Here is a 26,095-nt window from a genome sequence, read left to right on the forward strand (position 1 = left end):
GGTGGCTCGCGCGCACGCTCAGTTGAACCTATTCGCACTAGCTTCGGAGCATTGTGCTTATTGGGTTTTCTGGCAGAAATTGGCGTGGCCGGGAGCTTGCGGGGCAGGGCTGCAATCCTGGTGGGAGTGCGCAGAGGCCTCGGCGGCAGGTGCCGGCCTCGGGCCCTGATTCCGGGTCCCGCGGCCCGAGCAGCGGTCAAGGAAGCCTCCGGCTTCAGGTTAGGGAGTCAGATCGGCCTTGAGCAGATCGCCTGCAGCCTTTCCATTTGAGAGCTGAAACTTTGTTTCTTCATTTCTGTCAGTCTTCGGTACTGGACAGTGTCTTACAGTGAATTCCACAAATCGTGTTTCTTGTTGGTTTGTTTGTTTGGGGGAGGGGGGGTTCTGTTTGTTTTTTTTTGTACCTATGCTCTAAGGTTTTACTGTTGGACAGAAGCAAAAGGATGCTGGGCATGGAGCCCAGAACGAGTTAATATCTTGTGCTCTACAGGAGCTGTACCTCCAGCCCCTTTTCTCTAAAATTTAAATTGAGTTCTGGCTAGTGATGCTGTTCCTCGAGATAGTGTGTGTGTGTGTGTGTGTGTGTGTGTGTGTGTGTGTGTTCTTGTTAATTTGAATGACATTCTTTTGACCAGAGGCAAAGGCCCATGAGGAAGAGTGGACTAATTTCTAGTTAGTGGAATCTGAAAAGGACATGCATTCTTTCTCTTGCAATGTTGAAGTGCAGATATGTGGAATATTTGTGCTTTTCTCTTACCTCCATGAGTTGCACACAATGGTGTGCGTTACCTCGCTAATGAACTTCATAGCTGTGACTGCTTAGTTCAGTTCATCTTTATTCATAATCTCTAGCAAAAAGGTCACAGGCCCGCTAATAAAAGTAACGTGCTTGTCGCCCACGTCTGGCTTTGGTACACATGCCCAGGTTCCCTTGGCCCAGGGAGGTTGGGTTGCACATAAGCTCAGCAGGTGTTTCCCAGCCTGGTCTGGCCCAGTGAGGACTGCAGAGCAGCCAGGATGAGTAGACCTCACAGCTTCTTTCTCTGCCTCAGGTGTCTTCTCAGGAGGAGCTACAGAGGGAGAGAAATGACCAAGAGGTTGCTGCCAGCCCAGGTTCAGGTGAGTAAAGGCCATTTCTTTTTTGAGCTGCCTTTGGGCTGCAGGGTGGGGGGCAGATTTATTCCATCCTTTCCTGAGCTTCTCTGGGCTTTAGAGGCTAAGGGGGAACAGAAGCTGCTACAAGATGAAGCCCTAACTCCTGAAGGAAGGCACTTTTTCTATGCCTCAGGCCAGCTTCCAAGTAGTGTCACCAGGAATCAGTTAGCAGCCGTTGCCCAGGAGTTAACTGCCCTCCCTCACCCCGTCTTATTGAGCTGAGGCTGTTGTCTAGTCCCCTGGTTCTTGCATCCTCATGGAGAAGATTTCAACAAGACATACAAAGAACCTCCGTAAGCAAGGCTTTATCAGAGGAGAAGCTTCCTTGTACAGGCAGAGGAGATGGAATCAGGCCATCGGGTATCAGTACAGTTTTTTTTTTTTTTTTTAACACAAAACACTTTATTTATCAGTATTTGTATATACATATATACTTATACATGTATACATATATACATACATATATGAACAATAATTAGATAATAAGATGTATTTGAAAAGTGTGGGGGGTTGGGAAGAGTGGGAGGAAGGAGAGAAAGGGAAAAATTATGTAAATACAGTGCTCATATATGAAATTCTCAAAAAGGAATCCAGTTTTTTAAAATGTTCAACAGATTAACTAGCATTTTACAATATGAAAATAAATATGACCTATAATTATGTTGAAGGACATTTTAACTCACTACAAACTTTGAAGTTTAAAATGAAATCAATAAAAATTATTTTACCCAGCATACTAACAAGAACTACAATAACATTTTATAATTCAAAGTATTTCTGAGAACAAAAAAGTGGATTGTCAGAAGCTAAGTCAGTTGAGCCAGGGGGACACTGTGTGTTATTTCTTTTTTTTTTTCTTTTTTTTTTCTATTATTATCAAATCATAATTTTTACTTTTTAACACAGGGGTTATAAACACGAAAATGCAGGATGTGGGGAAGGGGATGGCACAAGAGCATAGGTGTTCAGGGGGAGCACAGATATCTTTCAGAACAGGGTATCAGCTGGGTGAAGGTTCAGGGGTCAGGTCACTATGACTCTGCCTATGATTCACTTATCCTTATCTAATTTGGTACTATCCACCAAGGCTGCCTATTTACAAGGTCTATGACTACTCAGGCTGGTAGATTTCAACAAAAGCTGCCTGTTTACAATAGCTTATAGCCATCTGTTTCAGTGTTTTTCCATAGAGACCCAAGACTTTGTATTAGCAGGCATGTATGTCAGGCCTATTGCTGATTTTAGGCTTATGGCTGATTTTAGGCCTTCAGTGTATAAGCAGGGCTGCCCCTGACATCTCCTCCCTTCTCCAAGTATAGATGGGCTGTGGCGATTCTAATCTTGCCAAGGCGGGGATAGAGGCCTGACCTCCAGATCAGTACAGTTTTTAATATCGTTTTCCACGTAAACCTTTTGACTAGTGAAAAGTTTACCTCTCACTGATATGTTAGCCTACTTGAGGTCTCATGACCTGATTATAGGACTGGTCTCATCATCACTTGTCTCATTAATGCTCGTTGGTTCCAGTATCCTGAGCTTAAACAATAGAATGTTGTCCCTATACCAGCCCCTACCTTCGCACGCATATCTAACTTCCTCCTAATCTTTAGAAGTGATTCTGGGCTACATCCAAAGGAACAGAAAGAAAAGGTTACATAGGATGAATGCAGAAGCAGAGCACAGGAACTGATAAGTTCAAGTTTTGTTTATTTAGACTTGTTCCCATGCACAGTTCTGCATGATGCAAGCCAAAGATGCTGTATTTGAGCTTTCGGAGGGCACAGTGTCACCTACTGTCTACATGAATTTATGCTGGAGAGTGAAAGTGATGTCCAGAAGTACTTGCTTGGTTTGATACACTCAGTATCCTCACAGGATTGCTTCTCAGTCATGCTATTTGTGAGCACAGTCTGGGGTAAGCAGGGATGGGTTTGCTGTTCCAGGAGCCTGTGACATTCAGGGATGTGGCCGTGTCCTTCAGCCAGGATGAGTGGTTGCACCGGGATCCCTCTCAGAGAAGCGTGTACCGTGAGGTGATGCTGGAGAACTACAGCAACCTGGCCTCTCTGGGTAAGGAGCTTTCTGGGGCATAGAGTCTGCCGTGGAAGCACGTGATCCCCACCTGCCACCTGGGAGGACACATGCAGGGTTTGGCTAGGCCGGGTCTGTGGGTGGGCTCAGTAATGGGTGCTCTTTCCCTGGGCTAGTCTGAGAAGTCTGAACACAGCTGAGTTGACAAAGGGTACCTTCTTTTGTGTTTTTCCTGTTGCTATGGGTCCCCTAAGATATCCCACCAAGAGGAGCACTGAGCCAGAGCCTGACTCAGATCCTGAGGCTTTTCTGGACATCCTCTAGGTGCCCAGTTTTAGGCTGCTTTCTAAACAAAGTTTCTCCTCCTGTGCATGGTACCCCTACCTTATGGTCTACTTGGGCTGGATCTCTGTGCCAGTATGGCCACTCATGTCTTCTTGTTCGTGAACAGGGATTCTGTTCTCCAAGCCAAAGGTCATCTTTCAGTTAGAGCAAGCAGAAGACTTCCAGATGGTAGAAAGTGGACTGTTTCAAGGTGTATACCTCAGTAAGTGGCAGAGGGAGGGGGACTTCAACCTGGCACTTCCTACATGCCTGGACACATCGGGTTCAGAGGGAGAGGTGAATTGTCCAAGAACGAGTTATACTTTGACAAGCGCCTCTTGTCATTTGAAAGCATGTGCTGCCATGTGATGTATGTTGAATGTTTATCATTCTTGATCCTTCTACTGTTCTAAATCTCTGCCTGCTGGAATGCTCTCTTATGAATTTGTCTGTCACTGTGTCTGTGTGTGTCCCTAACAAAGGGCTTTGAAGTGGTAGTTGGCTAATCTCTCCAGTAGCAGGTTCCTGCAAGCTCCTTGCTACCTGCCCAAATGTTTTGGATTCAAGAATGAAACACACACACACACACACACACACACACACACACACACACACAAGCACACACACACACACACACACACACACACATACACACACACACACACACACAATCTTAAGTTCTTTCTCCTCTCCTTTAGACATAGGTTTTACAGTAGAATTCTGACATTAGATTTCTTTTTCCCTATCAGTAGTGTCCACACTTGGCTCCATTCTACTGTCTTTGAGCAATTTTGTGTTGATAACAAGCCCTCTGTCTGATTCTGTTTCTCAGTTTTTCTATATCAGCAACTTCTTTTGTAATCAAGAGGATGAAAGCTCTTTTATAAAATATATTAATTTCTTATAGTGTATCCCTACTATCCTGGCTCTTATTTAGATTTTATCATTTTTTTACATTAATTTATTTATTTTGTGCAGGGCGGAAGTTTGGGCATGAGCTCAAATGAGTGTGGAGCTGAGGACAGCTTCCAGGAGCCAACGCTTTCCTTCTACCACTTGAGTCTAAGATTGAACTAAGTTGTTGAAGGCAGCATGATCCATCCAGCCATCCTGGGCCTAGATTTTATCTTCAATTCATCTTCCTACCACTCAGTTTAAATATCAGTAGAGTTACCTTCACTACACATTGCTTTGGTTTTGTTTGTTCTTATATGCTTCTCATAAGGCCATAGTTACCTCTTTGGGAATTTGGTTACATGGCTGTTGAATGGAAAGTTTGCTCTTGCCTGGCTCTTCCCTGTAATTCACAGAGCACTGGCCTTTGCGAGGTCTATTGAGGGAAGGCTCATTACAACATTAGCACTCTGACAAGGGCCAGAGTAGCACTGTTGAGACTGACACTGTTTCACAGAGTTCTTGGGGCAGGGGCTCCTCCTCTCCTTTTCCTTCCCTTCCTCTTCTTCCTCCCTGCAGCTTTCTTTTGGGATTTACCTGAGTATACTGACCCCTGACCTGGGTGATGAAGTTGAATAGTAACATAAGCTGTGCTCAGAAATACCTCACGCTTTGTTGCTAAATCAAGACTGGCACCCCTTCCTACTGTTAGAGCTGCCATCTGAGTTCCTCAACCCACCTTCACACACACATAGGCACACAGGCACGCACACACATACACAGAGACACACAGGCACACACACACACATACACACACCCAGAGAGAGATGCAGGCACATACACACAGACACATACACATACACACACTGACACACACACGCACAGAGACACACAGGTGCACACACACATACACAGAGACACACAGTCACACAGAGAGAGGCACACAGGTCCACACACAGACACAGACACACACATACACCCAGAGAGAGACACAGGCGCACACACACACACACACACACACACACACACACACACGTTTCTTTAGACCTTTTCCTTCAGGCATGTCTACCCTCCTCTATTTTTTGTCCTTGTCCTAACCTTCCCTAAGATTTTGAGTTTGGATTTGCTAACTGTGTCATGTATTTTTATATCATTTTCTTTTATTCTCTGTGCAAGAGTTGCTTACATTTTGTTTAATTTAGGATGGAAGCGTTTGTTTGAACCCATAGTTTCCAAAGAAGAAAATAAGGAAGTCTTGAAAAACCAGAGAGTGGATGGCTTTTTTGACTTCATTTTGGGGAAAATGTGTGTGAATAAGGAACAGTTAGAGGAGCAACCAGGCAACGAGAAAAACCCTTTCAGCGAAAAGCTGCTTTCTGTTGGAAGAGACTATATACAAGAGAGGAGCTTTCCAGGGATCGAACTTGTGAGAAATCCTCTGTTTCCTAGGAAACCTGGAGTTGTCTTCAGAGGAAGAAAGCCCCGCTCCCACCAGTACTCAGTTCTGTTCAAACAACTGGGATTCAACACAGTGCGCAAGATTTATACATGTAACATCTGTGGGAAAGTCTTTCTCCACAGTTCTTCCCTGAGCAAACATCAGAGGATTCATACTGGAGACAAGCTCTACAAATGTAAGGAGTGTCGGAAGGCCTTCAGCCAAAGTTCGTCCCTGACACAGCACCTGAGAGTCCACACTGGAGAAAAGCCATACATCTGTAGTGAATGTGGGAAGGCCTTCAGCTTCACCACCTCTCTCACTGGGCATCAGAGGATGCACACTGGAGAGAGACCCTATAAATGTCATGAGTGTGGCAAAGCCTTCAAAGGCAGTTCATCCCTTAATAATCACCAACGGATCCACACTGGAGAAAAGCCTTACAAGTGTAACGAGTGTGGGAGAGCCTTTAGCCAGTGCTCATCTCTCATTCAGCATCATAGAATTCACACTGGGGAGAAACCATATGAATGTAGCCAGTGTGGGAAAGCCTTTACGTCAATATCACGGCTGAGCAGACACCACCGCATTCATACCGGAGAGAAGCCCTTTCACTGTAATGTGTGTGGCAAAGTGTTCAGTTACCACTCAGCCCTGATTATACATCAGAGGATTCACACTGGAGAGAAACCATATGCATGCAAGGAATGTGGGAAAGCCTTCAGCCAAACCTCAGCACTTATCCATCATCAAAGAATCCACACTGGAGAAAAGCCATACAAGTGTGACGAGTGCGGGAAGGCCTTTTCCTGGATCTCACGGCTTAACATTCACCACAGAATCCACACAGGAGAGAAACCTTATCACTGTAAAGAATGTGGGAAAGCTTTTAGTTCCCACTCTGCAGTCAATACTCATAGAAAAATCCACACTGGTGAGAAACCTTATAAATGCAATGACTGTGAAAAAGCCTTCAACCAAAGCTCAGCCCTTACTCAGCATCAGAGAATTCACACCGGAGAGAAACCGTTTAACTGTAAAGTTTGTGGGAAAGCCTTCAGACAGAGTTCGTCACTTATGACACACACGAGGATTCATACAGGAGAAAAGCCTTATGAATGCAAAGCATGTGGGAAAGCATTCATTCAGAGCTCATCTCTTGCCAACCACCGGAAGACACATTATTGAGAAAAACCATATAAGTAAAATGCATGTGGTAAATCTGCCTTGAGACATTCACTCCATAATGGCTGTAACAGAATTCATCTGGAGAGTGATGAGTGGTAGTCAGTTGGGGGTGAGCATGAAGTTAGGTTTCAACAAACATCAGGCGTCTGTGATACAGTATAAACTTGTGAGTGTTTGGAAAACATAAATAGAATCTTTCCCACGAGTTCTGAAGCTTTACTGGCACAGGAGAATTGACACTGAGATTGAAGGATTAATATTTTCTTTCTAGTGATGCAGACTTAATAGCCACCAGCTTTTTAAAAACATCACTAGGGACCTGCTGATTTAGGTAAAAGTGCATACTTCAGACCAGTCTAGGATCTATGTTGGACAATGCCTTTGAATGTGAATGCAAAATAGCTGAATTTTAAAAAATGAGAAAAGAAGTCTACATAGGTAACTCAAAGCTGCCTCATGGTCACTAAAGTTTGCTTCTTAATACTCTGGAAACAAGTTCTTGTTTGTTGTTAAAATTTTTGGTTCATTTCCCTTTCTCTATTGCTGGATTTTCTTGGTCCTGCCAGCAACATGAAGATTTCCAGTATAATTTAAAGCTTAGGTCTTTTGCTGAGGCAGTCTCCCAGATGCAGCTTAAACTTAACCCAATTATACTAGCTTGAGAACAGCCACAGAGCTAGTTCTTTACCCCCCCATCTCTCTCCAGTCTCTGTCTATTTCTGAATCTCTCTCCCTTCTTGCCTCACCTGTGTTACTCTCTCTGACTGGAAGTTCCGCCTTCATGCTTCTTGCCCCAGCTATTGGCCATCAGATCTTTATCACAGCCAATCCACCACATGACAATACCTGATACATCTCTTAGGTTGCTTTAGATAGGTGGAGAAGGGTGAACATTTACAATGTAGAAAATCCAGTAATGGGCATAAAAATGACAATGTCAAAATCCTACCAGCACTTAGTTGTCTGCCTGTACAGAATTGGCAATTAAAAATACAGAGACAAACCTTAATATAATTTGAGGAAGGTCAGCCCAACAATTTCACTAAGCTAAGAAGAAAAACACCCTGAGTATGCAGGTGTATTATCCCTTGCATTATCTTCCCACAATTTCCCACCTCTGGTTCAGACCTGAAAGCGCTTTAAGGCACAAAATACATGGTGTCTCCACTTGTTTTTCTCAGAGAGTAATTACCTTTGCTGTATTAAATTGTGAGGTAAAGATTCCTCAGACAAATGCTTTTGAAATTTTACTTACTTACTTACTTACACACACACACACACACACACACACACACACACACACACTTCATTAGAAATGAGAAATTATGTCAGAGTGTAGCACTGTGCTCCCTGTAGCAATCGTGCACTGTTTATATATAAACTTCTAGAGTCAGCTTCTTAAGCCTGTGAAATATTTAAAGCTTCCTGAGACTTGCGAGTCATCTTTTTCCTGTTTCCATTCAAGGTAAATTCAAAGCATAGAACAGCACCCTCTCCTTTCTTCCTCTTCTGCAACATTCCCAGTGCCTTAGCGTAATATAGATGTCTGATTGTTTTCTTCCATTCATGGCTGAGCACTGGGTCACTATGCCACAGCAACAGTTGGTATTCTTAGTACCAAGACCAACTGTGACCCACAACAGCTACCTCCCACTGGGGAGGGGTGTTTCCCAGGTCAGGGGAGATTGCAATCCCATGGTTAAAACAGTTTACTATGTAGTGAGAATTTTGGTTTCTTTTAAAATATAGAAATGTTTGGGGAATATGCTTTTGTTTGAATCCCAGGCGTGGGATATGGCTTCATATCTGCTTCAGATAGTCCACAGCAGCAGACTATGATTTGCCTCATGCTCTGGCAGGGGCATGATTTTGCAGGTGCAGATAGTTTCTGCCAGTGTATGGTGGTTGGAATTCTGGGGACTCTTAAGAGGGTATATAAATGCAAGAGCCCTTGAGAGGGGTGTGGCAGCTCATGCCCTCTTGCTGTTTGCTGGTTTCTGGTTGGAGATATCCTGACTACAACAATCAAAATTGCCCTAAGGAACTCAAAGCTCCTCATCAGCGGGAAGGTGTCTAAGGATATTCACACCCCTTTTCCCCTCTAGCCTTTTCTCTCCTACTTAGTGTTGGGGGTTTGGAAGGGATAAGGGTGGAGAAGGTGGGAGAAAAAAAGAATGGACAAAGTAGCCAAAAGTCAGGATATAGTACTACTCTTGCAAAAGGCCCTAGTTCAATCGCTAGCACCCATGTTGGGTGATTCCTAACTTCCTGTAGCTTCAGCTCCAGAGAATCCACAGCTTTTGGCCTTCATGGGCATGTGAGTATACACACACTTAAAAAAGTTTTCTCCCACAACCAGTGTTAATAACCGTGGTAATGTATTCCGATAATCACAAGTGTTTCGAAGGTATATGATACTTATTAAACAAAGTAATTGCAGTAGTTTCCCCTACTGGGGACTAGGATCTCCCCAGCCACAGGTTTTGCCCTGGAAAATACAAGTTTTCTCCTGTGGAGCAGGCTTTAAATGAAAATGGAAACTCCTGGCTGTACCCATACTGTGTTCGTAGCTGAACAAGACTGTTGGCCTCCACTCTACCCCAGGAGCCTGCACAGTGCTTTTGAGCACTTGCAAGTGAGCTAGCATGGAGGTATCTTCCACCTCAGGCCAAACCTGATTTCTCCATGCTCCACATTCTGCAACTAAAGTATGTGATCTCTCCAGCAACAGGGACTTTCATTTAGTTCTGGAAACAAACAAAAACAACAACAACAAAAACAGATAAAACTGCTTTTCTAGAATATGAGGATATAGGGGCCTCTATGGTCAATGATACTAAGAGAGACAACACAGGCCTGGAACTGGGATTTTCACTCAACAGACTATGACTTCTGAGAGAGCCTAAGTTCAGCCATGGGGGTGGGGGGTAGCTCTATTTAACACCTTCACTGCTGAGTTTTTGTTGTTCTTCAGGCTGATTTTTACAGAGCAGAAAGATACTTGAGAGAGTTAAGGTTATATATTTCTTTTAAACAAGCAAAGAAAAAAAAACAAAACAACAACAAAACCCCCCCTAGAGGTTAGGGATAGGCAGGATCTCTGAAGGTCCATTACTGTTCTAACCAAATGGCAATTGATCTTAGAATTCAGCGGCTAGCTGGATTTAAAAAAAATAATCAAAAGGCATTCAATCAATTACTTTTATTTTCTAATCCTTTTGCTTTCTGAAGCCATCCTGGGCTGCATATCAAGGCCCATGTCACATTGTTCTCTGTGTATTGTATATGGTAAAATAATTTAAATTACCATGATTAGTGATGTGGGCTACACCAGCTTCTCCTAGAGTGTTTCTGTTTGTTTTGTTTGTTTTGGGTTTTAGTCTCGCTATGTAGTCCTGGCTGTCCTGCAACACCATATATAGTCAATCAGGCTGGCCTGGTACCTATAGGTACCTCGTTCCTAAACCCTAAATTCCGGTTTTGTCCTATCACATCACTTCACCCTCCTAGCAAACAAGTCTGAGGACTAAGAGAGCCGGGACAGGTTTGCTGGGTTTGCAGTGCACTACTACAACTGGATTCACTTTCAGAGCTGGCTCGGTCCCGATGCCTTCTGGGAGGTGTAGTCAGAAAGGAGCTGAGGCATGCCGGGAGTAGTAGTTCTCTGGGGCTTCTCCCGGTGGCGGGGCTGCTCGCGGCGTTTTGGGGGGCTCCTGGCCGAGGTGATCCTGACTGTCCCGGGAGAGCGTGTCTGGGGCCGATATCCTCGAAACTGCTCGTGCTGAGAGCAGCGGGAGCGAGCACCGGCGTCCGTGAGTGGGGCGAAGGGGGCGGGCGGGGCGTAGCGGGCGGTGGGCTTCCCGGCGGGCCCGGCGCGGCCTGGCTACTGCTTTGCGGCCTCGGCTCGGGGACCCTTCAGTAGTCTCGGCCCGCCACGGGGCGCACCTGGGCCCAGACTGCGGAGCCGGAGGCCTGTGCATCTTCTGTAGCATCTTAGCGATGCAGATCTTAAAATCAACAGCCGATACCTAGCAGTCTACTCTAACTTAATGAATTAGCGCATCTAGTACCAAGTTACAGGCCCCTTGGCCCTTCATTGTGCCTGTGATGCAAATGAAGAATCCAAGGCACATTGTGGCCGGAGCATTCGCTGAGTCTTGATCGGAGCCTTGGACTGGAAGCAGAATTTTCTTCCCATCTGTACTGCTTGCTATGTCTTGTCACTTTGGGCAGGCTGTGAACTCCCTGGCTGTCCACCTCAGCCACGTCGACAGCACAGCCCCACCTCTGCTGCAGAGGACTGGTTCCAAGAATTCCCAAACAGCTAACACTCAAGTTCTTGAGGTAGACAGACACAGCATTTGCAGAGAACTTGGACACGTTATCCTTTGTATTTTAAATCAGTCATATCCAACCTTTTGACATTGCCACGATGTTTGTACAAGGTGCTAACAGGCCTGTAGATGGCTGTGGAGGGATCCGTGTAAGAAAGTAGAAGTATGATTAATGTACAGAAGGGATATAGTTTTGACAGTTTGGCTTGGTCAGCGTTCTTATCATTTGGTACCATTATGGGTGGGTTTTAAAACTTTATTTTTATGTGTGTATGTATATGTGTGTGCGCCTGTGAGCACATAGTACCTAAGGAGGTCAGAGAGGATGTTGGATTCCTTGGAGTTACAAGTAGCTGTGGATAGCCCAGTGTGGGTGTTGATAGTCAAACTTCTCTTCGAACAAGGGAAGCAATTTTAATCACCCAGCCACCTCTCTAGAGCCCCTTTGTGGGTGGCTTTACCCTCCTGGCTCTAAGCCTTCCCTTTTTACCAGAATTCCTTACTACATCTTTTTTCTTTCCAGGCATACTTGGTCAGCACTCAGCTCTCCTTTGGCAGGAAAACTAAGAAGGGAAATGGCTGTGGATTTGCTGTCTGCCCGAGGCGCAGTAAGTGAAGCTTGTCTTTGTGTAAATGCTTTCTGACTCAGATGTGGATGTGCTTCCATTTTTTTGCCTCTGTCACTTTTCTCTCTTGCAAAATTAGCATTTAATAGGGGTATGCAAACTCCAGATTGAAGTTGACCCACAAGGAAAAGATACAAAAGCCTCCCTCCTTACACTTATCAAAGGATTCTGCCAGGTCTACAACAGATGATAGCCTATAATGACCATCTCATAAAACATCCCAGGTGCTTTCTTTTTTAAATGGGGAATCCTTTAGATGGAATGTCTACCCCATTTTGTTAGCCAAAGAGAGAGGAATGAGGGTCTCTACCATTGGATCCCTCCTCTGGCTTCATCCCAGAATTATCTCTTCTCCCTGTTGTCCCACTTCCTATTCCCTAAGCTAGAGGCCATTAGATTTATTACTGATACATCCATACAAATTTATTAATTATTATAATTAAATTATTATACATCCATAAAAATTTATTATCGATATATCCATATAGACATAAGACATAATTTAAAATGTCTTCTGTGGCCTTCGTTTGCCAGGGAAACTTGGTCCTTTCTTTTGGGTTCTTAATTTCAGTAGTAAAAGAATCTAAAAATGTACTCAGAAGGAAGTGTTAAGAAAATGTTATTAGAGTTTGAGAAAAATAACAGGGCAGGCAAGTTGTAAGTCTTGGCAGCTGCCAGGAGGGGTGAGATAGGGTCCAAGAAAGGCAGGTTCAGCAGTAGAGGTCAGCAGGCTGCATGATACGCAAGCTGTAGACGTTAGATCTGGGTCTTCCTCCCAGCCCCATGCTCTCAGAAATAAGACTGAGACTCAAAATATATTTACAAATACCTTGGCCATATAGCTAGGCTCTTCTCTGACTACATCATAACTGAAATAACCCAATTATTTTAACCTATATTCTGCCACCTGGTACCATGTATCCACCTCCTCACATCTTCCCAAGTGGATCGATCTCTTGCCTGGCTCTATCCCAGAATTCTCTCTCCTCCCGGATGTCACACTTTCTATTTCCTGCCTAAGCCATAGGCCATCAGACTTACTGACAGATACTATATCCATTCAGACAAAAGATATTCTCTCTACAACAAACAGTTGTATGGTAGGGGAGGCGGCTTCAGAGAATGGGTAAGAAACTCCAGAATGCCAAGGAAAGCATGTTTAGGATTTTGGCCAAAAAGAAAAAAAAATTAAAAGGAAAAGTTAGAGTTTTCAAAATAACTCTGAAAATTGGGCAAGCTCCAAGGTGGTGCATGATGCAAACCTACAAGACACTGCCCAAAGTCTTCTGGGAAGGCTGAGTACGTTATTTCATTAAGAGATAATTAGTCTTTAGCATGTCTTCAAGTGAATCAGATTTTGGGGGTGAGAAGTGGATAGAGGCAAACTCTAGTCAGGTGATTGACAGGCCCAGCTTAACTAACTCTTTAAATTTTTTGAAAAATTATTATTTCTATTTTATGTGTTTGGATGCTTTGCCTGCATGTATGTCTGTGCACTGTGTGCGCCAGATGCCTGTGGAGGCCAGAAGAGTTTGCCGTATCCCTGGAGCTGGAGTTATACATGGTTGTGAGATACTGTATACTGGGAATTGAAACTAGATCCTGTGAAAGAGCAGCCAGTGCTGAACCATCCCCCCAGCTCCTGAATTAACTTTTAAAGGAAGGACACAGTAGTTTGTAAAGCTACTTAGCTAGCTTCAGGCTAGCTTAGACTTGTCAGGTCTCCGTCCAGAGGTAGAACATCTATTCTCTTCACCAGAAGAAGGAACTCTATTAACGAGTCTTAGTAAAGCCAGAGGATTTCCCCCTTTTTCATTGTGTAATTTAAATCCTGAGGAGTGGCAGAGCTGATGTTTACCTTTGTAGTCTTACCAGAGGACTGGGAGATGGGGCCTAAAGCCAGCCGAGCAGGATGGTTCATCCTCAGTGGTCTCTTCTTGTGTCAGGAACCGTTTGTGAACCCCAAAAGACCACCGGGGAGCCATTTCCAGGTTCAGTTAAGAGGTTCTATCTCAAAAAGTAAGGCAGAGAGCAATAGAGCACGAGACCCACACCTGTCTCTGACCCCTGCACACATGCACAAGTCGAAATACATGCATATGCATACAGCAAATGCAAGTGAAAAATAAAGACATACATTTTCATCCATAGGGATGCGGTTACATAATTTACAGAGTCTGAGTAGTGAAATGTATTGTGCAGTTGAATTGTATTGAGGCAGAGTTTTGTGAGAAAGAGGTTTTCATAAGAGTCACATGTCACTGTCGTGTAATGTGTGAACCACGCATGTAGTTCATGTGTCTAAAGCTTTCTAGTAACAATGTTAGAGTACACAGTAGCAAGTAACTTAATGTTTTGATTAATACAGTATATCCAAATTATGGAGATACTGAGTGTGTATGTGTGTGTGTGTGTGCACGCAACTGCATGTTTACAGGCATGTGTGTATATGCGTGTGTAAACCAGTCTATTAAGCATTTATATACACAGCATATCTCACTTAGAGTAACTGTGATTTGTGGTGATGGCCTCTCATGGCTGCTGTTCATCATATTGAGCTGAAAAGTCATAGACAAATTACAAAAAAAAAAAATCAAAACTTTGAAAACAGACCAAAAAATATTACACAGAAATGATAACCATTGGCTTTTCATCAGAATCAACAGAGTTCAGAAAAAGTCAAATGATGTTTCATATGTGGAAAGAAACTAGTCTGTATCCAGTGAAGACAGTCTTCAAGAATGGAGGCAAAACAGAGGCATTCCCAGACAGAAGGGGATTCAGCTTGTTTGTTGGCAGCAGAACAAGGGCTAATGGTAGCTAAGAAGGAGACTGTGCTGGCTGGGCATTCAGGGTAGAGCATTAGCAAAGTTTCTGTGTAGGTGTGAGGGCCTCTTTAGAGGGCTCCCAAACTACGATCCTGTCCACAGATCCAGGGGTACACTATGATCCTGTCCACAGATCCAGGGGTACACTACGATCCTGTCCACAGATCCAGGGGTACACTATGATCCTGTCCACAGATCCAGGGGTACACTACGATCCTGTCCACAGATCCAGGGGTACACTATGATCCTGTCCACAGATCCAGGGGTACACTACGATCCTGTCCACAGATCCAGGGGTACACTATGATCCTGTCCACAGATCCAGGAGTACTGGAGCGAGGCCTGGTGTACTATTAAGGAAGATCCTTGTTCAGTCTTGCTGTGCTGTCCCCTTTGCCTTTAAACAAAGCTGTACAGGAGTATGCTTTGTACAGTCTCAGAAACTGTACCAACTGGGAACATCCAGCAGCCATAGCATAAACAAGAGATGATAATGTCCTGTATACTTGTAGGTTTCTTCTGGTGTTCTGTGAAACAATGTTTGCTGTAGAGAAGAAATAATGATGTATGCTATAATTCTTAGAAACCGGTGATAATTCAAAGTATATATTAGCTGCTCTTCTTGTTGCTAGGACAAAATTTCTGACAGAAGCAACTTAAAAGAGGGAGAATTTATTGGCTCATGGTTTTAGGGACTACAGTCCGTTATGGCAGGAAAAGGAACACTGAAGCAGATTGGACTAGGACAGTGGTAATGTTTATTACAGCTTGTTCACATCTGGATAAGTGAGGAAGCAGAAAGCTCTAACTGAATCAGAAATGGTATCACCTCCAGGACCTACCCCAGTGACCCACTTCTGCTGGCTAGACCACAGCTGCAAAAGCATACAGTCTCTCGGCTGGGCACCAAGTGAGTGTTCAGACACATGAGTGTGTGACGACAGCTTACATCCCGACTTTCAAGGCATAATATTGAAGTTGATTTAGAAATTTAGTTGGATTCTGACTGTTTTTGTGGTTACCTGGGGCTGATCCTAGAGCCTCATGTTTACCAGGCAAGTGCTCTGCTACTGATCTCTGTTTAGCCCAAATGGTAACCTGAAATAACTCAGGGGCTGAGTATGCAATTCATGGGCAGAGCATGTGTTTAACATGAATGAAGCCCTAGGTTTCATCTCCAGCACTGGAAACAAATTTGAAAGAAAGGAACAAATGTAGAAAAATTATGAGGATGTTAAGAAATTAATGAAAGATTACTTTCCCCCCATCCACAAATACCAAAGAATAATTAGGGAAGTGTCCTGGGTATTTTGTGTGTACCCTACATAGATATATACATGTATAAAACTTTTCAAAAGATTGTTTTATAGCTTGCCTTTTCATATGAGTCAGTTGTATATTAAGATAAAGTCTGGTGCCAGGGGTATAAATTTGCCCCATTTTTGTTTAATGGTTGTACATATTTCATGTAACATGTGTATTATCATTTGCATATCCATTGCTTTATAATAGATATGTACATTAATTATCCTTAAATTTTCACCTCTGTTGAGGTTAGTATTATGAAAGGAGTGGCGGCTCTGCTTAGCTCTGCCACCATGTTCCGCGGCCAGAGGCACACCACAGCTAGAAACAGCCAGCCAGAAACACCAGCCTGGCACACACGAGATGCCATCATGAGAGATGGCTCTGCCAATCTCCCACGGGGTCTCCACAAGGTTGTGCTGAGCCCACACCATCCCACCATCCACATAGTACCTGCTAGAAATGAGACTCTAATGCTTAAAGATTATCCAAAGGCTTTATATGTTTGGTAATGCTCAATTAACAAGATGCCCACACAATTAGAGGTGCATCCCAATATCTAACCTTATGATATAACTTGTTACCCAGGACTGCTCTCAATATATGTGTGGTCTTCCATGGCTCCTACATCTCTCCTTCCTTGCTCCTCCTCACTCCTCTTCTTCCTCTCCTTTCTCCTTCCGACTCCTCACTTCGTCTACCTCTCATACAGCCCTGTCGCTGAGCTTTATACAAATGTAGTGGGAAGATATCCCACTGCACACCTCTATGTTGATTGTTTTATCTGTGCATCGATTTACCACAGATTCAGAGTTTAGAACAGCACAAATTGATTGTCTCACAGTTCTGGAAGTCAGAAGTCTTACATGGTTTTATTGTTAAGCTGTCCACGGGGTGGTTCCTTAGATACCTCGAAGGAAAATCTGCTTCCTTGTTCTTTTCACTGCCTAGCAGTTAGTTATGTCACAGCTTCTGTGATCACGTGGGCTTCTCTTACAGCTGAGTCTTCTAGTAAGGACCATCGTCACTACAGCCCTACCTGCATGTTCATCTACAGAGTCTGCTCATGTCTCAGTCCTTAAAGCAAACAGAATTGCAGAGTCGCTTTCTTTATGCAAGTCACATTCACAGGTCCTGTAACCAGTGTGCCAGGAGCCGTTAATTAGAAGTAGTTAATGTTACATTCAGCACCCAAGCGAATGTCCCTACCTAGTACTGATATTGTTCCTTAAAGCAGAGTCAGTCCCAATGGTAAATGTGTAAGGCTAAAGTGACGTGACTTCCCCATGTTGATGGATTCTAGTAAAATACTCACCACAGTGTTGTTCCAGAGCTCACTACCTTCATGTGTTATAGTAGAATCTCTGCACTCTGTCATATTTAGGAGCTGTTTCTTTTGGCAGAAACTACTTTGCTGTCTGTCTGTCTATCTATCTATCTATCTATCTATCTATCTATCTATCTATCTATCTATTTATCTATCTACCTACTTACCTACCTACCTACCTGAGACAGGGTTTCTCTGTATAGTCCTGGCTCTTCTGGAACTCACTGTATAGACCAGGCTGGCCTGGATCCACTTGCCTCTGCCTCACAGGTGCTGGGATTAAAGGCGTGTACCACCACTGTCCTGCTGAAATTACTTTATTAATGACTCTCTGGCACATACATAGTTTTGCAAATTCTGTGGTTCTTTTGATTTTCATATTGAATAGAAACCCATCTGTAGTAGCTCAGAAGTCTGTTTACTTGAACTCAATACCAAATTTTACCACTTTCTCCCAGTAGTCTCTCGGGAAGATTACGTAACTTCTTTATTTACTTTTTTATTGTGTGTGTATGAGTCACAATACAAGTGTAGAGGTCAGAGGACAACTCGGAGTTGGCTCTCTTCCACCGTGTGCTCAGGGAGGATCACACTCAGGTTGGCAAGGCTTGGCAGCAAGTGCTACTGAGTCAAGTTGCTGACCTAGCTCATTTAACCATTCTAGACCTAGTTTTCATTTGTAAAATGCTTTAACTGTACCCTCCTCCCTAGTGGGTTTTCATAAGATTTAAAGAAGATAGTCCACGCAGAGTTCCTACCACCATCCCTAACATACTTAATAAACCATAACTGGTTTTTCTGTCCATGAATTTCTTTCTGTTTGGTTGGTATTTTCCTCAGCTTTCCTACACTGCTCTACATGTGTTCTGATTTATATTGTTTGTTTTTTCATTTACCTAGATTTTGAGTGAGAGAAGGCCATGCTTGCTTAGAACACTTTAAAATTCTAGGTTTGGATTTTTAAAAATTATTTATTTCATGTATATGAGTACACTGTCGCTGTCTTCAGACACATCAGAAGAGGGCATCAGATCCCATTACAGATGGTTGTGAGCCACCATGTGGTTGCTAGGAATTGAACTCAGGACTTCTGGAAGAGTAGTCAGTGCTCTTACTGCTGAGCCATCTCTCTAGCTCCTCTAGGTTTGAATTTTATATCCTACTGTCAGGGATTTTAATGCCCAAATCCCCACAGCTTTGATTCCAGCGGGTTCTCAATAAATACTTGTTTACTTAAATAGTTAATAACTATTTTCACAAAATTACATAACTAGATGATTCAAATACATAGTATTCTGAGATAGTTTTATCTTGGTGGTTTATCTTGGTGTATACCCAGTGTCACCTTCATCCAGATGGTAAAGATGGTGGTCTGGGGTAAGCAGGAATGGGTTTGCTGTTCCAGGAGCCTGTGACGTTCAGGGATGTGGCCGTGTCCTTCAGCCAGGATGAGTGGTTGCACCTGGATCCCTCTCAGAGAAGCCTGTACCGTGAGGTGATGCTGGAGAACTACAGCAACCTGGCCTCTCTGGGTAAGGAGCTCCCTGGGGCAGAGTCTGCCGTGGAAGCACGGGATCCCTACCCGCCACCTGGCCTCACCAGGAAAGAGTTTTCTCTAATGAACAGTGTAGTAGAAAATATCTTGAAGCTGCTCCTTTGGGTTCAGAGTCCTCTGTTTTCCATTCCATTATGCTGCAGAGAAAAGTCAAATCTCTGTGGAATTGAACGTGCACTTTTTCCCTAATGTCCTTTGTGTTCTGTCTTTCTTTGCCCTTCCTTACAACCTACTACTCTCAGTCTGTTTTCTGCCTCAGGCCAGTGACTAAATCCCAGTTCAGAATCTGAAATTCATAGAAGACATTTAGATATTAAAACCCACTAGGAATACCCTGTCTTGGAGAAGTTCATTTCTAGGACTGTGCATAAATTTTGAGTTGGTCCTTGCTTCTTGTGCTATGCGCTAAATCTCTAGTGTCCCCTGGGAAGTGATTAACCTGTGTGTCCACCTTGTAAGACTGAACTTCTCCGCTTTCTAGGTCAGGTGAGTGGTTTGTGAAGTGGCTCTGGAATTGCTCTTCAGGCCACTCATCCCAACTCCATTCTCTCTCCCTCGAGCAGGGTTCCAGGGTTCAATCCCTCCTGTGATTGGCAAGCTGCAGAAAGGTCAAGATCCCTGCATGGACAGAGAAGCCCCTGAAGACACATGCCTAGGTAAGTGAGCCACTGCAAAATGGCAGCTTAGGAGTCTACCTGAGTGTGTCGTGGAAGGGGCCGTGGAACAGTGACAGATTTGTAAATAATGCACCCTGTGGAGATGCTTAGGACCTCTTGTTTAAGTGGATAACTTGTTGACATGCAGCCATCTAAATGAGCGATACAATGTTAATCCATTTTCAGTTATGGATTGAGTAAAGAAAGCTCAGTGTTTCTTAACATGCGCTAAACTTGAGGTTGGGGATAGATACTCAGACCTTTAGGACAAATTGACTTCACAAACTTACAGATTTTCATAAGATTCCTACAAAGAGAATGCAGTCTTCTGGTGCCAGCTTACAGAAGAAATGAACAAGTCATTTCTCCTCTTGCCTAACAGAAAGGTGGAAAGGAATGAGAGACAGCAAGAAAGCATGTCATTCTTTCAGTCTGAGGGGAGAGTGCTGCACATGGCTGGCCCGTTCTGTAGTTTTCATTGTGATTGATGTGCTAAACTTAGATCAAACACAGTTGTGTTTGGGCTGTTGTAATATTTAAGATGCGAACATCATCTTTTTGACAGACTATTTTCCCCTTTCACAGGCTGTGATGAAATTACAGTAGAATGTGAAGTCCCAATTTTAAGGAAAACAGTTTAAATACTTTACAGTTATGACTGTAGGGTTCAGTGCAGAGTGGGGATGAGGAAACAGGGATTCACAGTGCTTAGCCTCAGCTTGTCACTTCACAATGTTCTATAGGTCCTTAAGTGGTCTGCTCTGTTCTTCCCTGTCTGGATTTCTTTTTCTCTAGAACTACAGTCTCCTCATCTTCAGCACTGCTCTGTCTAGTTTACCCCCACACCCTGCTCCTCAGCCCATTTACCTCTGATCATCCCGCTCTCCCTCCAGATTCAGGTCCGTGTTTGGGATCAGGCTGCATCAGTCTTCTTTTCTATGTGTTGCTGCCAGTCTCATTGGCTTTCTGATGCATCCGTGTCTCTCTTCTAGCAAAGGAAGAATTAATTCTTCCTATTCTTTTCAGATTTCCAGATTTGGCCAGAAAAAGAAACATTGCCCCCCAAACAAGATGTTTTTACTGAAGAAACACCTCGTAGGCTGATAAAGAATAGATCCACTAAGTGTGTTTACTGGAAAATCAGCTTTGGAGAACTTGTGAAATCTGAGAGCCTAGATACAGCACAGGAGCAAGAAAAGAAAGCCCATGAGCCAGGGGCAGCTTCACCCAAGGAAACCACCAGTGAAGATGAAACTCCTACAGGCCCCGAGCTGGGGAAACCCTTGTTCATCAGTAAAGCACTTGGCTCACAAGAGGGTGATCCCATAGAAAGGGACCCTGGTATGTATCACACTTCAGAGAAAGATTTACCACAGGATTTTGATTTAATGAGAAGCTTTCAGATTTACCCAGGACAAAAACCTTATGTCTGCAGTGAATGTGGGAAGGGTTTTAGCCAAAGTCTTCATCTTCTAGAGCACAAGAGGATTCACACTGGGGAGAAACCTTACAAATGCAGTGAGTGTGGGAAAAGCTTCAGCCACAGGTCTTCCCTCCTGGCTCACCAGAGAACCCACACTGGAGAGAAGCCGTACAAATGTAGTGAGTGTGAGAAAGCATTCGGCAGCAGCTCCACACTCATCAAACACCTGAGGGTGCACACCGGAGAGAAACCTTACCGCTGCCGGGAATGCGGGAAGGCCTTCAGCCAGTGTTCAACCCTCACTGTGCACCAGAGGATTCACACTGGGGAAAAGCTCTATAAATGTGCTGAGTGTGACAAGGCCTTCAACTGCAGAGCAAAGCTCCATAGACATCAGAGAATCCACACAGGAGAGAAACCTTATAAATGTGCTGAGTGTGGGAAAGGCTACAGTCAGTTTCCATCCCTAGCTGAACATCAGAGACTCCATACTGGAGAACAGCTTTGCCAGTGCTTGCAGTGTGGGAGAACCTTTACACGTGTGTCTACCCTTATTGAACACCAGAGAATTCATACTGGACAGAAACCATATCAGTGCAACGAATGTGGGAAGACCTTCAACCAGTATTCTTCCTTCAATGAACATCGGAAGATTCATACTGGAGAGAAACTTTACACATGTGAAGAATGTGGCAAAGCCTTTGGCTGTAAATCAAACCTTTACCGGCATCAGAGGATCCATACTGGAGAAAAACCCTATCAGTGTAATCAGTGTGGAAAGGCCTTCAGCCAGTATTCATTCCTAACTGAACACGAACGAATCCATACTGGAGAGAAGCTCTACAAGTGCATGGAGTGTGGGAAAGCCTATAGTTATAGGTCAAACCTTTGTAGACACAAAAAAGTCCACCTTAAGGAAAGGCTGTATAAATGGAAAGAATATGGGGCACCTTTTATCTATGGCTCGTCCCTTACTCCATATCAGAGATTTCTAAAAGGAGACGAGCCTGAGAACTGTAATTCATCCCTCTAATCCAAGATAGCAACCAGAAGAGTAGTGAGTAGAGTGCAAATCAAAATAGAGTCAACTTTTTTACTTGTACAGCAAATAGTTGCCACTAAGTCATGGACAGTGGATGTACAAAGAATGCCGACATCAACCATTTAAGGACTGTTACAAAACATGTTAAAAATTCTTGAAAAAGTATGAAAGGCCTCACTTAAAAAACAAAATACATGAGTAACTTGAGTGTAAGCATTGTTTCATGAGAGGGTCATCTCTTTCTAAGAGCTTCTGTGTTATAAATTTTCTTTTCAAGATAGTCTCTGATGTAGTTAATAATGTGAAGAATTGTGGGGCCCCAGTCCCTAAAATGGTGAGCTGTAATAGAGAACAGTCCTTTTCATAAAGAGCCACTACAGAGGAAAAGAATACTTTGACTTGTTGTGTGTTAACAATAAAGCTCTTTATGAATTGCCCCTTACACAACATACATGTATGTATGTATGTATGCATCTATATTCATATATACACATAGAAGACTTTTATGTATATATGGCCGTGTCACTTAACAATGGGGATACAGTTAGAAAAGGCTTCATTAGGCACTTTCATGTTTATAGGAACATCATTGTATTTGCACAGCCCTAGATGGTCTGGGTCAACCAATCTATGTGATCTCTTGATCAACATACAATAACTTAAAAAAAATTTGAGGTTATAATTTAATTACAACATTTCTCCCTTCCCTTTCTCCAAACCCTCCTACACACTCTTCCCCACTCTCCTTCAAATCCATGGCCTCTTCTTACTAATTGCTTTGCATGCATGTATCCATACTTTTATAGTAATTGTTTTTATTGGTTTGCTTTGCTTAGTTATTTTAGATAGGGTTTCTCTATGTAGCCTAGGATGGCCTTCAACTCATGTAGACCAGTCTGGCTTTGAACTTGCAGTCTTCCTGCTTTGCCCTCCCACGTACTGGGATTAGAGACATGAACCGTCATGCTTGGTGTAAATTTTATTAGTAGAATATGTATACTTTAAGGATAAAAGTATAGTATAGCAAATGAGTAAACTGGTAATGTAGTTTGTCACCATCACTATGTGTCATATACTGTATATAATTGTGTGTGCTCTGATGTCGTCTGGCTGCCAGCACAGAGGGTTTGTTTGCACAAATGAGCAATGCATTGTGCCTAAGGTGTTATAATAGTTATAAAGTCATGACAGCTCTGATGTAATTGGACAAATAGGAATTTTCCAGACCAGTTACAGTCTGATGAGACCACTGTGATGTTGTCTGTCATTGGCCAAAATGTCATCGTAGGTAACTGGCTGTATGCACACACTCACATATACGTATGCATATGTGTGTGCCAATGTGTATACATATACATACAAAGGGTTTAGGACTTTTTTTTCCTCTATAGTCCTTAATGATTAAAAAGACTCAATTTACTAATTTAGAATTTACTGTTTCAAATTAAGATTTTTTTTTCCCCCGGGGAGACTTCTGTCTAACTCTCCTGTATCTGTAGTGGGTCTGGTTCTGGAACTAGCTGAATAGAGTCTTACAGTACTGTAGACGTTGGCCTGAGCAGACAGAGGTGGGCAGACTGTCATCCGAACAGTATATAGGTATTGTAGAAGGCTAGTGTTGACAGTCTCCTGCTGTGAACCTGTTAGCACTTTAGGATCAGAGAGATTTTTAATTTATAACCTTTTAAGAATCGAGGTCTTTAGCTCTGATAATCTATGATAGTTGCAGGTTTATTTCTATCCTCAAGGGACAAGAATTTGTTGTGTTACTTGTTCGAATATTTTTGCTAGTAATATAATCAGTTATCTTTAGTTTCCCCTAGCTTTGGTCTTAGTTGTAGAGTTGAGAACATGCCCCCCTTTCTTCTATCTCTGATTCTATATGTGCTTCTATAATAACTACTTAAATTCTCAAAGTCAACGAAGGTCCAGTTGGAGATATTGCTTTGGTATGTTTCCATGTATGACTGCCTTTTTATTACAAATTTTAATACTTTTTTTCCTTGTAGTGCTGACGACTGAATCCAGGGCCTTGTACGTGCTCAGGAGGTGCTCTACCACTGGGCTGTATCTGCAGCCTTTAGGATTTAAGTATAAAGTTACAGATGAATATTTTATATTAAACAATCTACTCATTACCTTAACATTTTATATCTCCCCTAGACCTAGTTCCTTTATTCTTTGACTTACCCCATTGGTTTGTCATTTTAGAAATTACTCTAGGAGCATTAATTAGACCCTGCCATCTGAGCAAAATATTAGAATTAAGCAGGCATTTAACTGACTTCTTTTGGCTCATCAGTACCTGTATGTGTTTAAATGTATTTGCAAGAAAAATAAAACTTCAAGGGAACCTCTGAATGTCTTCTTGTACCTAGTGAGCATGCTCAGTGCTCAGTGCCCCCCCCTTTTTTTTTTTTTTTTTTTTTTTTTTTTTTGGTTTACAAATGCCGTTTGCCTCCAAAAGGATTCAGGACATTGAAGAAATGAACAATGGCATGTTTGGAGTAGGAGGGGAATATAAGTGGACCTAGAGGATATTTTTATGATACAACATCATTTTAGGGTTATTGTTATGAGTAGACACAGGGTCTAACTTGAAGGTACATCCTTTGATCAAACTTAAGACATGTCAAACATCAAAATACTCATTACAAAGTTGGATATAATATTTTCTAAAGGTTATGGGGGAAAGCTTTTTATAACATTTGAAGAAAAGCATCTTTTTAAAATATATACAAAGCAATAAACAAAAGCTATTTAACAAGTGTCATTGTCATTAAATCTAGCAAAAAGTTGATTGATGGTAAAACCTACTACATGGAAGACAATTAAGGAACATTGCATAAATCCAGAAGAGCACAGGTAAAGAAGCACCTGCTCTCATCCTGAGATCTGGCAGGCAGAGTTCCCTTCGTGAACAGCAGCCAGCGTGGCTACTCCTGAGGCCATAGAAGCACGTGTTGTTATTTATGATAACAAAACCAGTTAGTGAACGTCTATGGAAATCTCTTCTCTAGACTTACCTTCCTGCTTACAAAGAATTGAGAGTAACATGTTACATGTTAGGTTATACAGTAATAGACACATCTAGAGTTTGAGACATTGGAAATGGTCATTAAGTTGTACTTTTAAAATAGCCAATATGATAGAACAAAAAGATGCCTGAGACAGCCACATGCAAAGTGTGATCTTTTATTGAGAAATAAAGTCAGAACAAAACAAAACACGGTAAGACATTTGAGGGATATTTAGTGAAATACAAAGGCGAAAATAGATGTTAGATAATGTGGTATGCTTACTTTTCTTAGACTAGGTAAAGCATTGAGTTTATATTTTCCTATCCTATGCATGCAAAAGTTTTAAGTTGACAAGCCGTAATGTCTGCAGCATATTTTAAATTGAAACTCAGAATTGATCAGTGATTGTTGAATTGTTGTGATCACCCTTTAAACTTGTCTGTACCTATGTTTAAATGTAATAAAAATTGAGGCAAAAATGATTTATAAAGTGATGAACGTGAGCTTTCTGTTCAAGGCTTAGAGCAACTGGGTTGAGAGTTCATCCTCTATGGGTATATTTATAATCAGTAGAAATGGTGGATTGGCTCCCTTTGAAATAGAGCCTTCAATCCCATTGAATGCAACTAATACTCAAGCCAGCTGTTTGGATACCCTGAAAAATAATGACAGCAGATTAGAGAAGGAAACTCATTTGAAACAAAACAGTGGGCACTTTGGGCATTTCCATGGAGTATGGTGGTGTCTGAACAGGCCAGTCACATCTTTAAGTACTGACTCTTCCCTCTGACCAGAACCATGAGCCTACAGTGGTCAGCAAGGTCTTTATTTTTCAATGTTTCTCTCTAAAGGTAGATGTATTCCCATGGCATGAGGCAGAGAGAAGAACCTAAAGCCTTGGGTTTATAATCAAAAGATCAGGAGGAGACTCTTGGGATAGTGTATCAGA

The 26,095-nt window shown here is 42.7% G+C and overlaps 1 protein-coding gene across 3 annotated transcripts; it reads left to right on the plus strand.

Annotated features, from left to right (window-relative positions):
* LOC117710168 (uncharacterized) lies at positions 1–25,628 on the plus strand. Of its 3 annotated transcripts, none has more exons than XM_034504845.2 (5): positions 1–218; positions 1,053–1,119; positions 18,856–18,982; positions 19,569–19,661; positions 20,688–25,628. In XM_034504845.2, exons 2-5 carry the CDS (start codon positions 1,087–1,089, stop codon positions 22,115–22,117), a joined length of 1,683 nt encoding a protein of 560 aa, XP_034360736.1. In that variant the 5' UTR covers positions 1–218; positions 1,053–1,086; the 3' UTR covers positions 22,118–25,628. The 3 variants fall into 3 exon arrangements, with proteins under 3 accessions (XP_034360736.1, XP_034360737.1, XP_034360735.1); XM_034504846.2 differs by lacking the exons at positions 1–218; positions 1,053–1,119 and adding exons at positions 3,105–3,225; positions 11,888–11,972; XM_034504844.2 differs by lacking the exons at positions 1–218; positions 1,053–1,119 and adding exons at positions 10,407–10,842; positions 11,888–11,972.
* The last annotated feature ends 467 nt before the right edge of the window (positions 25,629–26,095 follow it).

The sequence above is a fragment of the Arvicanthis niloticus genome, chromosome 6, assembly GCF_011762505.2.
Source record: "Arvicanthis niloticus isolate mArvNil1 chromosome 6, mArvNil1.pat.X, whole genome shotgun sequence".
NCBI classification, from domain to species: domain Eukaryota; kingdom Metazoa; phylum Chordata; class Mammalia; order Rodentia; family Muridae; genus Arvicanthis; species Arvicanthis niloticus.

Bases quoted from the DNA above. Each gene is read 5' to 3' on its own strand.
- LOC117710168 (XM_034504845.2), top strand. From the start codon at position 1,087: ATGACCAAGAGGTTGCTGCCAGCCCAGGTTCAG. The intron at 1,120-18,855 runs GTGAGTAAAGGC...TTGCTGTTCCAG, and splicing joins TGCTGCCAGCCCAGGTTCAG to GAGCCTGTGACGTTCAGGGA. The intron at 18,983-19,568 runs GTAAGGAGCTCC...TCCCTCGAGCAG, and splicing joins CAGCAACCTGGCCTCTCTGG to GGTTCCAGGGTTCAATCCCT.